This window comes from Orycteropus afer, unplaced genomic scaffold (assembly GCF_000298275.1).
Source record: "Orycteropus afer afer isolate SDZICR_OR568_19922 unplaced genomic scaffold, OryAfe1.0 scaffold00048, whole genome shotgun sequence".
Lineage (NCBI taxonomy): Eukaryota > Metazoa > Chordata > Mammalia > Tubulidentata > Orycteropodidae > Orycteropus > Orycteropus afer.
In genome coordinates this window covers 2,754,688-2,768,753 of record NW_006921635.1, presented here as the reverse complement: position 1 = coordinate 2,768,753, position 14,066 = coordinate 2,754,688, and the positions used below count along the sequence as shown (strand labels likewise).

The 14,066-nt window shown below is 40.7% G+C and overlaps 1 protein-coding gene across 1 annotated transcript in view; it reads left to right on the top strand.

The window, feature by feature from the left end:
• DENR (density regulated re-initiation and release factor) overlaps positions 1 to 13,686 on the top strand; it is a 20,439-nt gene extending 6,753 nt beyond the window's left edge. Inside the window, exons 3-8 of the mRNA XM_042780596.1 lie at positions 5,291 to 5,310; positions 7,212 to 7,296; positions 9,950 to 10,033; positions 12,487 to 12,603; positions 13,391 to 13,530; positions 13,642 to 13,686. Coding sequence (XP_042636530.1) covers positions 5,291 to 5,310; positions 7,212 to 7,296; positions 9,950 to 10,033; positions 12,487 to 12,603; positions 13,391 to 13,530; positions 13,642 to 13,686 — 491 coding nt within the window. The remainder of the gene's footprint in view (positions 1 to 5,290; positions 5,311 to 7,211; positions 7,297 to 9,949; positions 10,034 to 12,486; positions 12,604 to 13,390; positions 13,531 to 13,641) is intronic.
• Positions 13,687 to 14,066: the final 380 nt, after the last annotated feature.

Sequence of the window (14,066 nt, the reverse complement as noted above, 5' to 3'; positions counted from 1 at the left end):
AGGGGTCGCTATGAGTCAGATCCGACTTGACAGCAGTGAGTTTGGTGTTTTGGAAAGTGTATGAAAGAAATTATGAAGTGAAGAAGTGGAACAGATTTCCAAGAATAGCTTGAGAAAACAGAGTATTATAATGAAATTTGCAAAGACTTGGAGTTAGGAAACCAAAGGCGAAGAACATGCTTAGTGTTTCTCAAGCTGAAAGAACTGAAGAAAAAATTCATGCCTCGAGTTGCAATATTGAAGGATTCTATGGGCAAAATGTTGAACAATGCAGGAAGCATCAAAAGAAGATGGAAGGAATATACAGAGTCACTGTACCAAAAAGAATTTGATGACATTTAACCATTTTAGGAAAGAGCATATAATCGAGAACTGATAGTACTGAAAGAAAAAGTCCAAGCTGCACTGAAGGCATTGGTAAAAATACGAGGGGCTAGGAATTGATGGAATAACAGTTGAGGTGTTTCAACAAACAAATGCAACACTGAAGCAGTCACTCGTCAATGCTGAGAAATTTAGAAGACAGCTACCTGGTCAACTGACAGGAAGAGATCCCTGTTTGTGCACATTCCAAACAAAGGTAATCCAACCGAATGTGATAATTATTGAACAATACCATTAATATCCACACAAGTAAAATTTTGCTGAAGATAATTCAAAAGCAGTTGCAGCAGTACATTGACAGGGAATTGCCAGAAATTCATATTCAGAAGAGGACATGGAACAAGGGATATTGTTGCTGATGTCAGATGGATATTGGCTGAAAGCAGAGAACACTAGAAAAATGTTTATCTGTGTTTTATTGACTATGAAAAGGCATTCAACTGTGTGGATCTTAACAACTTACGGATAACATTGTGAAGAATGGGAATTCTAAAACACTTAATTGTGTTCATGCAGAACCTGTATACAGACCAAGAGTCAGTTGTTAGAATGGAAGAAGGGGACCCTGCATGGTTTAAAATCAGGAAATGTATGCTTCAGGGTTGTATCCTTTCACCATAATTATTCAATCAGTACTGTGCAAATAATCCAAGAAGCTAGACTATATGAAGACAATGTGGCATTAGTATTGGAGAAAGGTTTATTAACAACCTGCTGTATGCAGATGACACAACCTTGTTTGCAGAAAGTGAAGAAGACTTGAAGCACTTACTGATGAAGATCAAAGAGTATAGCTTTAAGTGTGAATTACTTCAACATAAAAAAACAAAAATCCATACAAATGGACCAGTAAGCAACATCGTAATAAATGGAGAAAATATTGAAGGGTATCAAAGATTTCATTTATTTGAATCCATAATCAATGCCTGTAAAAGCATCAGTCAAGAAATCAAATGCTGTTGTTGTTGTTGTTGTTGTTATGTGCCATCGAGTCGGCCCTGACTCATAGCGACCCCTCCTTGGGTTTCCGAAGCAGTATCACTACAGAAGTAGATTGCCCCATCTTCCTTCCGAGGAGTGGCTGGTGGGTTTGAACCGCCAGCCTTCTGGTTAGCAGTCAAGTGCCCTAGGCACTATGGTATAACATACTGCATTAGGCAACTCTGTTGTGAAACATCTCTTTAACGTATTAAACAGTAAAGATATCACCCTGAGGACTAAGATGTCCTGACCCAAGCCATGCTATTTTCATTCTCCTAATATGCATGTGGGAACTGGACTGTGAATAAGAAAGAAAAAGGATTGATGCATTTTAATTTTGGTGTTGCAAAGAATATTGAATATACCACAGACTGCCAGAAGAATGAACAAACCTGTCTTGGAAGAATTGCAGCCAGAAGGCTCCGTAGAAGTGAAGATGGTGAGATTTCGCTTCATGTACTTTGGACATGTTGCTAGGAGCAGCCAGTTTCTGAGAAGGAGATGCTTGGTAAAGTAGAGGGTCAGCAGAAAAAAGGAAGGTCCTCAACAAGATGAATTGACACAGTGGCTGCAACAGTGGGCTCAAACATAGCAACAGTTGTGAGAATGTCATAGGACCAGGCAGTGGTTTGTTCTGTTGTATGTAGGGTCACTGTAAGTCATAACCTACTTAATGACACCTAACAGCAATACTGTATTTGTTGGGGATTTTTTTATGCCCTATTTTATTAGCACCTGGGAATATTTCAGAAAAATTTGAAGACTTGTGGCAGTAAAAGGCTTAGATTTATTTATTCACTCAGTGAATATTTTTGAGCACTTGTGCCTGGCATTGTTTCAGATGCTTAGGACTGTGAAGAAATCAAAGTTATCTGTTCTTGTGGACCTCAGCATTGTGAATGCTATCACAACCTTGTAGAAGAAGTGATGTTACTGAGTTGAAAACGTTAGCAACTTGTCATATGAATATCTTTGGTAGTAAAATAAAATTAGTGTACAATATCTGGACAAAAATGTAGACAGAGAAACCTTTGTAGAGTTGATTGAGTTTTGTTAATGATATTGGTCATTTGGTTTACTTGGCATCACAGACCAGGGTTTGCATGCTGACTCCAGCACTTAACAGCTGTGTGATCTGGGGCAAGCTACTTAACTTCTCTAAGATTTAGATACCTGTTTCTGAAGTCTGTAAAATGAAGGTCATATTACATCTTCTTAGGTCTAATAGATGATTTCTATAAATTTCCTGGTACAGTGGCTTACACAAGAACTGACTAAGTGGTCTGTAAGTGCTAACTATTAAAGGAAAAAGATTCAGAGATGAATTCCATGTTATCTAAATTGCAATAGCTGAAGAACTGGAATGCTACTAAAGATGATGATGTTGAGAAATATTAGGTGGTTGATGGGTTCATTTCTCCAATGCAATGAATTTGAGTTGATCCAAATGAAAGAATTTAAGTCCTTTGAAATTAGCAGAGAGATAAAAGAAATAAAGATTTGGACTATCAGCCATAGAGATGATGTTTGAAGGTAGGCATTATATGAGTTTTTCAAAGGAAAGGGGAGAGAAGCACCAAACAGACCCTTGAAGGATGCACTTGGAGTGGAGTGAGTTGGGTGGATTTCACCACATGGAGCTGTTAAATTAGTGGAAAGTTAGAAAGCTTAATGAAGATGTTATCCTTTAGAAACCCTATTTTATTATTTTTTTGTAATTAAGGAGTGCAACTAAGTCTATGTGAAAATGGTACATTTATGTTAATTAAGTACCCAGAATATAGGTTCCTGTTATAATTTTATATGATAGTTACTGGTGGAAAGACAATCTCAATTTGAAAGTGTATGAGAGTAAAGAGGAACCCTGCTTATGCAGTGGTTACACACTCAGCTTTTAACTGAAAGGTCCGCTGTTCAAACCCACTACCTGCTCCGAAGGAAAAAAGACTTGGTGATCTGCTTCCATAAAGATTACAGGCTAGGAAACCCTATGGAGCAGTTGTACTCTGTCCTATAGGGTTGCAATGATTTGAAATTGACTCAGTGGCGCACAACAACAATATGTGAGTAAAGAATCAGATCTGCTTTTTATGGTCTCAGGGAGTCAGTGAACTAGCCCTAGTAGGTGGAAGCTACTGAAAGTTGCATTTCTATCTAAGGATGACTTTTCAGTTGGAATCCCTGGATGGTACAATTTGGTTAAGTGCTTGACTACTAACCAAAATGCTGGTGGTTGGAACCCATTTAGGGAACCTAGAAAGAGAGGCATGGTGATCTGCTTTCAAAGTCATAGCCTTGAAAACCCTGGGGAGTGTAGTTCTTATGTTTTAGTTGAATAAAACCATGGGAGAGATGGGTTTTGATTGTTCCTTTCAGATGCCTTCTAACTACCACTTTATAAAAATATTGGAAAGTATGATGGCATTCTATGGATCACATCACAGTGAATTAATAATTTACAGAGACTGGAAAGAAAAATACTCATTGAACAGATAGTTATTGAGTAGCTGTGATGTTGGATCCTGGGCTAGGCTTCATGCAGGAATGGTCAGTTGGTGTGGCCCTGCTCTTATTTAGTCTCTTCATAACTTACACAGGGTGGATGTTGACAGTTGCTGAAAGGATGGTACAGGTAGTTTTAGTGGCAGCACAAGTGAAGGAAGAGATTTCTCTCAGTTGTAGGGGATCAGGAAAGACTTCATAGAAGTGGTAACAGTTGAACCAGGCTTTGAAGAAAAAGTAGCGTTCAGATAGATACAGAAGGGCAGAAGGAAGGACACACCAAGCAAAGGAGCAGAGGAAGAGAGGTAGGGAAGTCTGGAATGGAGAAGGAAGTGCAAGTGTTAACAGTTTGATTATGTAGGATTGGGAAAGGTGGATAGTGTAAATAGGATGGAAGTAGGGTTCGGGACAGATTGTGGGAGACCTTGAATGCCAGACTTACAAGGAACTTCAGGATTTTGTTTTCCTTTGGATATTTCTTCTCATTTTTAATACAGAAATTTGTGAATTGGAAATGCCCTATTTTGTTAACTCCTTGGAATATTTTGGACTGTTTGCTTGGTATAAAAGTTTAAAAATTCCATTTTACATTGATTTCAACTTTTAATTATGGAAATACTCAAATATATAGAAAATGTTAAAGGCGAACAAGAGAATGCCTTTTTACCTCTACCAAAATTCAGTTATTACTATTTTGCATATAATTTCAGAGTTACAGAAAAGTGGCAAGAATTGTACAAAAAATTCCTGATGTCTTCCACCCATATGTACTACATTTGTGCATGTGGTCTTTCTCTCTCTGAACATAGATACAATACTGTTATTTAATTTATAGACCATGTTGAGATTTTTCTTCTTTGTCTCAATAATGTGCTTTATGGGCTCCCCCCCCCCCCCCAAAAAAAAAAAAATCCAAAGTCATGTGTGGCATTCAACTGCTGTGTCTCTGTTGTCGTTGTTAGTTGCCATCTAGTTGATTGGGACTCTTGGAGACTCCATGTGTGTTGAGCAGTCTACTTTAATCTGGAGCAGTGTCTGAGTCTCTGTATTTCAAGACATTGATATTTTTGAAGAATATAGACCAATTATGTAGTAGAATGGCCCTCACTTTAGGTTTATCTGATGTTTTCTTATATGAGATTCCATTTATAGGTTTATGCGAAGAACACCACATCACAGTGAAGGAGACATTTTCCTTTTGATTCAAAAATTAAGGTAGTATCTATCACAGTTATGTGGAGTTTACCTTAAAAAAAGCCATGAAAGGGTAGCATTTGAAAAGCATGGTTTGTGAAAGTTACAGATAAAAAGTTGAAGCATTTTTTTTCAATTTAAAATGAAAGTAATGATTTGCCCTGTATATGTATGTATATATTTGAAATTTCAAAGCTTTTTTTTTTCTTCTCTATCCCCATTTCTCTAGTCTGTTCATTACCAACAGAGGTAAGTCCTTTGAAAATGTTCTTCTCTTTTCTAACTTAGGCAGTTGAGGCCATTTTTTTGGGGGGGGGGTTCACTTTAAAATGGCAGTTTATTGTATGTAAATTGTATTTCAGTAAAGGTGATATTAAAAAAAATAATAGGAACAGATGGGGCCAATTTGAATTTAATTCACACTATGATTCAGATTGTTTCAAGTCATAAAGATGGAGTGTTTCCCAATGTTTTATTCTTTTCTTTTTTTATCATATTATATTTTTTATTGTATTGTATTTTTTCCTCCTGTTTTTCATTTTCTATCATTCCATAATAGTAGAGTTTCAGTATTTTATAAAGAACTTTAAGGAGCCCTGGTGGCATAGTGCTTAAGTGCTCAGCTGCTAGCCGAAAGGTTGGCAGTTTGAACCCAGTAGCTGTTCGTGGGAGAGAGATCGGCAGTCAGCTTCTGTGAAGATTTACAGCCTTGGAAACCCTGTGGGCAGTTCGATTCTGCCCTATAAGGTCGCCATGAGTTGGAATCAACTCAACAACAATGGGTATAGAGAACTTTGATTTGGAATAATTTTATGTCTTACGAATGTTTTAGACTTTGACTCGTGTGTAAATCTTTTACAGTTGGCTGTGCGGTTTGGGTTTTTTCATGAAACTCATGAATGGCCAGCTAATGAAACAGAAGAGTCATCTTTAAAAAAAAAAATACCTTACTGCGTTTTAGATGAAAGTTTACACATCAAATCAGGTTCCCATTTGACAATTTTTATACAGATTGTTCCATGACATTGGTTACAATTTACACAGTAGGTCAGCATTCTCTTGATTTCCATTCTGTTTCCTTTGATCTAGCTTCCCGTCCCCTCCTTGCCTTCTCATCTTTGCTTTTGGGTAAAATGTTGACAGTTCAGTCTCATACAGTTGGTTATTTAAGGGAGATTATTACTCATGGGGGCTACTGTTTATTTTATAAGCCAGTCTGAAAGATGACCTACAGAAATAGCTTCAATTCCAAGGTCAAAGGGTATCTTAGGGCAATAGTCTCGGGGGTTCCTCTAGCCTCTCTGAGTCCAGTAGAGCTGGCCTTTTTCAGGAATTTGACTTTTGTTCTACTTTTTCTATCATTTTATATGTTGTTGTTGTTTACCGTCGAGTCTTCCAAGCCTACTCATAGCAACCCCTCCTTGGGTTTCCGAGGCAGTATCACTAATGGAAGTAGGATTGCCCAACCTTCCTTCCGAGGAGTGGCTGGTGGGTTTGAACCGCCAGCCTTCTGGTGAGCAGTCAAGTGCCTTAGGCACTATGCTACCAGAGCTCCTCCATTTTATATGGGACCTTCTATTATGTCCCTGGTCAGAACGGTTACACTACTTAGAGTCACAGAGTAGAAGAGGCCATGGCTCATGTGGGCTTTTAGTCCTGTGGACTAGTTTCTTCTTTGAGACTTTGGTTTCCTTCAAAACAGTAATCTTAAAGCCAAAATATACATGACCAAGCAGAGGGAAGAAAGCAGAAATTGTGTTCAAGACTTTCTGGTAATAATGAGCTTCTATGTCAGGCTTGGTGGGCAAGCCATGAATGTCATGAGGCACCCCTGTGCCCAAAGGAAGACACAAGCAGACATGCTGTGTGTGCTGCTCCGTTTTCTAACAGCCTTCTATTTGATGGAGAGGAAATAAATTGCTATAATGAAGAGGTGCCTCATCCTTTTTTCAATTTCTGCGTTTTTTTGTGTATTTCCTGGTCCCTGGCAGAGTGCAGATGTCCTGTCGTTAGGAAGGCAGGTAGTTAATTTCATCATTCTTTATGTAGCAGGTAAAAGGAGTGATTTTTAATTAAAATGTATTGGTTGATTGACAGTGTTCTGTTGTAACTCTTTAAACAGTTAAATTTATGGTTTTTCTTTTCCCTAGTACTGTGAATATATGCCTGATGTTGCTAAATGTAGACAATGGTTAGAGAAGAATTTTCCAAAGGAGTTTGCAAAACTTAGTGTAGGTAAGAACTTCTTTTTCCTCTATCATCAACGCTTTTGTACCTGAAATAAATGTACAGATGACATTATTTTTAAAATATGAAAGTCCTCCTCCACTAGGATATTACAGAGTTATATATATCTATTAACCTTAAAACCCTTTAAGGTTGTTTTTTTTTTTTCTTTTAATTGTGACTGGGTGAAAGTTTACAGAGCAAATTCACTTTCCATGCAGCACTTCACATACAGTTTGTTTCATGACATTGACCACAGTTCACCACAATGCAACAGCTCCCTGTCCACTTCCTCCCGACAGTCACCTTTTCCCTGTGTCCATCCTTCCATGCACTCCTGCCCCCTGAGCTGTCTCCCTGTGCATAAACAGCCCTTCTTTCTTCCGTGATTGTTCTCTCCAAGGAGTGTATCTACCTCAGGTAAATGTTCAACTGCTATGCCTGTCTTTTGTTTGGCTGGAAGCCACAGGTGTGGTTTCAATTCCAGACCTGAAGGGCAGCTAGGGGCCATAGTGTCAGTGGTTCCACCAGGCTCTGTCAGACCAGCAAAACTGGTCCCCCCCTTTTTTTTTTTCTTTTTTTCCAAATGATTTTAAAAACTTTCTAAGTTTTTGCATTAAAATTCTTTCTATAGAATCACACACTGCTTCATGAGACAGGATAAGTCTAAGTATCAGCTTATATGAAGAAAAGTAAATGATGTAGGGCAAGTACATACTTACTTATTCATTGAACCAGTTACTTGCTGTGAACCTGTTGTGTGCTATGCACTGATTGAGGTTGCTGGATAAAGCAGTAAGTAAAAGATCCCCTGCTCTTAAAGGAATTAAATGCTAGAAAGGGAAACAAAATAAGTGAAATGTCAGTATGTTAGATAGTGATAAGTAGGGAAGAAGGAGATAGAAGGGTTGGGGAAAGAATTTTAAATTGTAGATAGAGGGAGCAGGGAAGATGTTTGAATGAAAACCAACAGGAGGTGAGGGGCAGAGCCATGTGGTGTCCAGAGAAAGCATTTCAGGCAGAGGGTAGGGCCAGTGCAAAGGCCCTGAGGCAAAAGCATATAGGAAGGAGGCCATCCTGTCTGGAACTGATTGAAGGAGGTGGAAGATAGGAAATCAGAGAAGTAATGAGGGACTAGATCTTGTATGACCTGGTGGACCGTTGTAAAGGCTTGGCTTTTACTGTGAGTAAAATGGGGAGCTACTGGAAGGTTGTGAGCAGAAGAATAATAAGGTGTGACTTTTGTTCCAGCAGTGTCACTTTGGCTGCCATCTTAAGCATTGGCAGGAGGGGAAGCAAACAGAGGAGCAGGGAGACTAGATTGGAGGCTGTTGAGTAATCTGATCAGGAGATGATGATGACTCGGACCAGAACAGGGGCAGTGGAGGATGAAGGATGTCAGATTCTGGATATATTTGGGGGTAGTGCTGACAGGATTTCCTGATGTATTGGATGTGGGGTATGAAGATGAGTAGCTTCTAAGGTTTTGGCCCAGGCAACTAGGAGAGTGGAGTTGCTGGTGCCTCAAGTGAGAAGACCAAGGAGGGGAGCAGATACGCTCAATTTGTTCAAATTGATGGCTTCTATTACCAGATTAGGAAGCTCTAGTGAAGCAGCAGTTAAAGCACTGGCCTTCTAACCAAAAAGTTGGCAATTTGAGCCCACCAGCCATTCCATGGGAGAAAGATGAGACAATCTGCTTCTGTAAAGATTACAGCCTTGGAAACCCTATGGGACAGTTCTCCTCTGTCCTCCAGGGGCACTGTGAGTTGGAATTAACCTGATGGCAGTGGATTTTTTTTTTTCCTTACCGGATTGGTAAAAATGGAGACAGTAACAGGAAGAAAGGACTGCCTTGGCTGGGAATAGACCCAAACCCATTCCTATTGAGTAGATCCCAGCTCACTAGCAGCCCTATAGGGCCGAGTAGAAGAACTGCCCCACAAGGTTTCCAAGGCTGAATCTTCGCAGAAGCAGATTGCCACATCTTTACCCCGTGGAGCAGCTGGGGGGTTTGAACCACTGACCTTTTGGTTAACAGCTGAATGCTTCACCGCTGTACCCACCAGGGCACCTTAGGTTGGGAATAGGCTGCTTTAAATACCCCCAACATTGCTCCAGTGTGTGCGGCTTTAATTTCTAGGTTGTTTCTGTGAGGCACAAACCCGAAACTTGATAGGGCGTTTTGGACAGTCACTGCTCTGTCACGTCAGTGGTCGGATAAGCACTGTTGTCTCATGTTGCAGTCAGTTGATTTGGTCTGCCCTGAGTATAACGTGCCCAGGACCTGACTGAGACTTTCAGGGGAAGGGGAAGAGACTCTTATCCAGGATAGACTTCCTGTTAACAAAATGAGTATCTAGATGATATGCACTGCAATGGAGCCTGAGCAGTTTATGCTGCTTTCACTTTGCTAAACAATCCTAATCTCCACACATTACAGACTTTATTGTTTCCTTTTCCATAGACTCTGGACCCCATGATGGCTTTCCACAAGGGGCCGAGTAGAGCTTTAGCAGTAAAGTCAAATGCTTTATAAATGTCACGTTCCCTTGTTGGTAAACTGCCTAACTTGTGTGTAAGGCTGCTCAAAGGGTGATTTCTTTCATTAAAGGGTATTTGAAGTGATGGTAATGCTTTTGGATTTAATTTGTACATCTAGAAAATTCACCCAAACAAGAAGCTGGAATTAGTGAGGGTCAAGGAACAGCCGGGGAAGAGGAAGAGAAGAAAAAGCAGAAGAGAGGTAAGACTGAAGTCTGTGTTTTGATTTGTATAAATGCACGTTTCCTTTGATAGAAGACAAGTATTAAAAAGGTTCCCAAAACGAGTGTCTACTTGTTATTTAATTGCATGTGTGTATCATGCAGAGGGAGGTGGAATCAGTCTCAGGAAGGTGCTCGGATGTGCTGCGGTTTGGGCTTCATCAGTAACTTGGAGCCAAGGCAGCTTGCTTATTTGCACTGTATATACATAGGAAAAGGAGCTCTGGTAGCATAGTGGCTAAGACACCTGCCTGCTAACCAGACGGCTGGCGGTTCAAACCCACCAGCCACTCCTCGGAAGGAAGGTTGGGCAATCCTACTTCTGTAGTGATACTGCCTTGGAAACCCAAGGAGGGGTCGCTATGAGTCGGATTTGACTCGACGGCACATAACAACAACAAAATACATATGAAAAGCGACCCACCAGCTTATTTATGACCTTAAAACTGTTACCTTATTATTAAAATACCTGTATGTCCTGTTTGACTAGAGTGAGTACATGTATGTAAGATTTATTCTCTCCTTATTACTTCTGACAGCTCAGTAGAAACCCTTCAAATATTGCGAGTACCTGTCTTTCTGTTCTCCCTCCTGAGACTAACCCCTCTGTGTGTACACTGGATCCCGGCCCCTTGTGTTTCTTCTTCATTAGTGTTTCTCCCCTGTGATCAACATCACATTGATTCTTGGGACTGCCCATCTTTAAAAAATATTCTCCCAAGAACCCATGTCTTTTTATTACCTTGTTCTTCTTCTTTCCTTCCTATCCAGTCTTCTTTCCAAAGAGTAGACTGACTGTTCCACTTTCTCATCTGTTCATGGTTTGCTCCTTGGTTCATTTGAACCTGGCTTTCATGCCACTGAAACCCCTCCGGTGAGGGTCACCAGTGACTCGGTAATTGCTAAATAGGAAGAGCACTTGGCCACTCCCTTTTTCTAGAAGCGGTGCATCTCCTTCCTCTTCAAGTATTGTACTCCCTTCTTGAAGTGTTGCACTCCCTTGGCTTCTGTTGCACTCTTTCCTAATTTTCTTTCACTTCTCAGTCTCCTGCCGAGACTTCTTCCTTCTGTCCCTGGAAAGTTGGTGTTTCCCAGGATTCTGTCCCTGTCCTCTCACCTTGTGGTGCTGCACATTCTACCTGCATGCTCTTACTGCACCCCTCCCCTCCTTTGCCATCGCTCTACACTGAGGAGTCCTGAGTCTTCCTCTGTAGACCTGGCCTTGTCTCTCAGGCACCTCAAACCCAAGCTCTTCTAAAAGCATTCCATCTCACATCTACTACTTTTTGGTTAATGACGCACGGTCTATACCGGTCATCTCGGTCAGAACCCCGAGAGCCATGTTAGCTTCTCTCTCTCTGCCCCCTTGAATGCAGTCCGGAGTTCTGTTCCTGTTTACTCGCTGTGCCCTGTGCTTAGTGTCCGTGACTGTGGCCACTGCTGTGGGGCAGCTTTCGATTAATTTCTGCTGAACTAATGCCAGAGCCACCGCCCTGGCTTGCTTTCAGCCTTTTCCTTCACAAACCCACCCCCACACATGTAGTCGGAGTGATGCTGAGAAAACATAGATCTGGTCATTTCACTCCTGCAGTCTTTCGATGGCTTCTCCTCATCCACAGGACACAGTCCAGATACCAGGGCTGAGTGCTGGCCTCTCAGTGACTCGTCTGTGCTCTCTGCTTCCCCTGCCTCGTCTGCCACACGTCCGTAAACACCCCTCAGTCATGACACATATGAAGCTGTGCTTCTTCCCTTTCCCTGGAGTGTCCTTTCTTACACCCTCAGCCCTTCTTCCTACACCAGGACAATGCCTTGTCCTTCAGGACCCAGCTTAGATGTCACTGACTCGAGGGGACCTCTTCTGTCCTCAGAAGCAGGCTGTCCTGAGGCACCGGGTGGTGCCTTAGCCATGGCTCCTGCTGCAGGCATCAGGGTCCTGTCTTAACTTTTTGTCTTCCTTCACTAGACTGAGAGTCCCTGGAGGCAAGGACTGTGTTCTGTTCATGTCTGTGTCCTCAGCCCTTAGTGCAGTGCTTGACACAAACCGAACCAAGCTCACCGCCATCAAGTCAATCCTGACTCATAGCCACTCCCTTTGGGTTTCCAAGGTGGTGAATCTTTATGGATGTAGATTTCCCAGTCTTCCTTCTGAGGAGTGGCTGGTGGGTTTGAACTGCCAACCTTCTGGTTAGCAGTCAAATGCCTTAGGTACTACACCACCAGAGCTCCTTGCTTGGCACATAGTACGTACTTAATAAATGTTCGTTGAATGAATACTCACACATGTATTTACTAATTTTGTATTGGAGAACAACTTTAAAAATTAATTTTTGGTCCTTTTTGAAAATTAACAAATTTAAAGACTTGGTGTTCTGGAGTTGTTTATGTGAAAAACAAAAACAGTTAATGCCAAACTCTTTCTTAATAAATGAAGGTGGAAGGGGTCAAATAAAACAAAAAAAGAAGACCGTACCACAGAAGGTAGCGATAGCCAAGATTCCCAGAGCAAAGAAGAAATACGTGACAAGAGTGTGTGGCCTGGCAACTTTTGGTGAGTACGGCCTTACAAGTTCCTTTAAAATACGGAAAAAAAAAACAAAACGGGAGCTTGCTTTTTCAACTACAGCTTCAACATCAGATTTTTGGAGAAGTTAAAAAATCTTTTGCAGGTGGGACTGGTACAACCTTTTGTTTTCTGGAATTCCTGGCAAGGCTCATTTTACATAGAATGGAGAAGGTGGGGTAGGATTCCCTGTGAAGCCGGCCCATGCCGCTCCTCTGTCCTCTGCGGGATTGGTGGCCGAGGGTGACTGTAGCCCTTCCGCTCTGGGAATGACAGTAGAGGGTGGCAGCAGAATGCCCTGCTCCAGAGCCCACTTGGCCTTAAGTGAATAGTACAACTGGGGTAAAAATGTAAACCAGGTCCCTGTGAGTGACAACGCAGAATGAAAAGCAGTCACTGGAGCCCATGATAAATCGAAGCTTTGTTTCTCTGTAGTAAAATTCTCTTTTGTGAAAGGGGCCAAACAGAAGAATGTCACTCCTGCTTTGAATGCAGTGCTAGGAGTCATTATGTTCCTGAATTTCTTTGGCCTTACTATTGCAGTTATGGGTAGTGTGGGTGATGCTGTTTTTATTTACTAAGGCTTTATTTGACCTTGAATGTATAAGATGATTTGTTTAGACCACTTGCTTATGGTAGTTTGTTCTGAAAGAAATATGAGGCCCATTAAAGCAGCCTGTTTTATAAATGTAAAATGCAGGTTAAATTTTTAAATGGAACAGTATTTTGGATGCACAATTCCAATTACAGTCTTACTCTTTTTTTTTAAACACAGAAATTGATCTTAAAGAAGCACAAAGGTTTTTTGCTCAGAAATTTTCCTGTGGTGCCTCAGTAACAGGGGAGGACGAAATCATCATCCAGGGAGACTTTACAGATGACATAATCGATGTCATTCAGGAGAAGTGGCCAGAGGTAAGTCTGTGACCACGTGCATCCATAGAAATACGTGTTTAAAACCAGTTGCTTCTATATTTTCTCATGCGATACCAGAATTCATGAAATGTACTTACTTGTATTTTACAGGTGGATGATGACAGCATTGAAGATCTTGGAGAAGTGAAGAAGTGATTTTAAAAATTTGTCTGTATTTAACAATCTGAACTGAGAGTTGATATGGCCAAAGAGAGGGAGGCCTTTTAAAAATATATATATATATAGATATATATATATATTTATCCTACAGTAAAACTGTAGATACCCTTGTCTTTGGCATTTTCACTGTTCTGTACAAGGCTGCTTGTTTTTTTTTTTTTTTTTTTTAATTGCCAAAGTCTAATAAACAGGGGAGACTGTCATGCTTAGGCATGAAATTGAATTTAGTCAAATAAAAATTTTTGGTCATTTGGTACTGACTTTTCTCTCTTTTAAGTTTTTATTTTTGGAGAAACACTGGCCCTTTTGTGGGAAGCGTTTCTGTTGATTATTTTACTGATTTAAAGTTGAGCAGT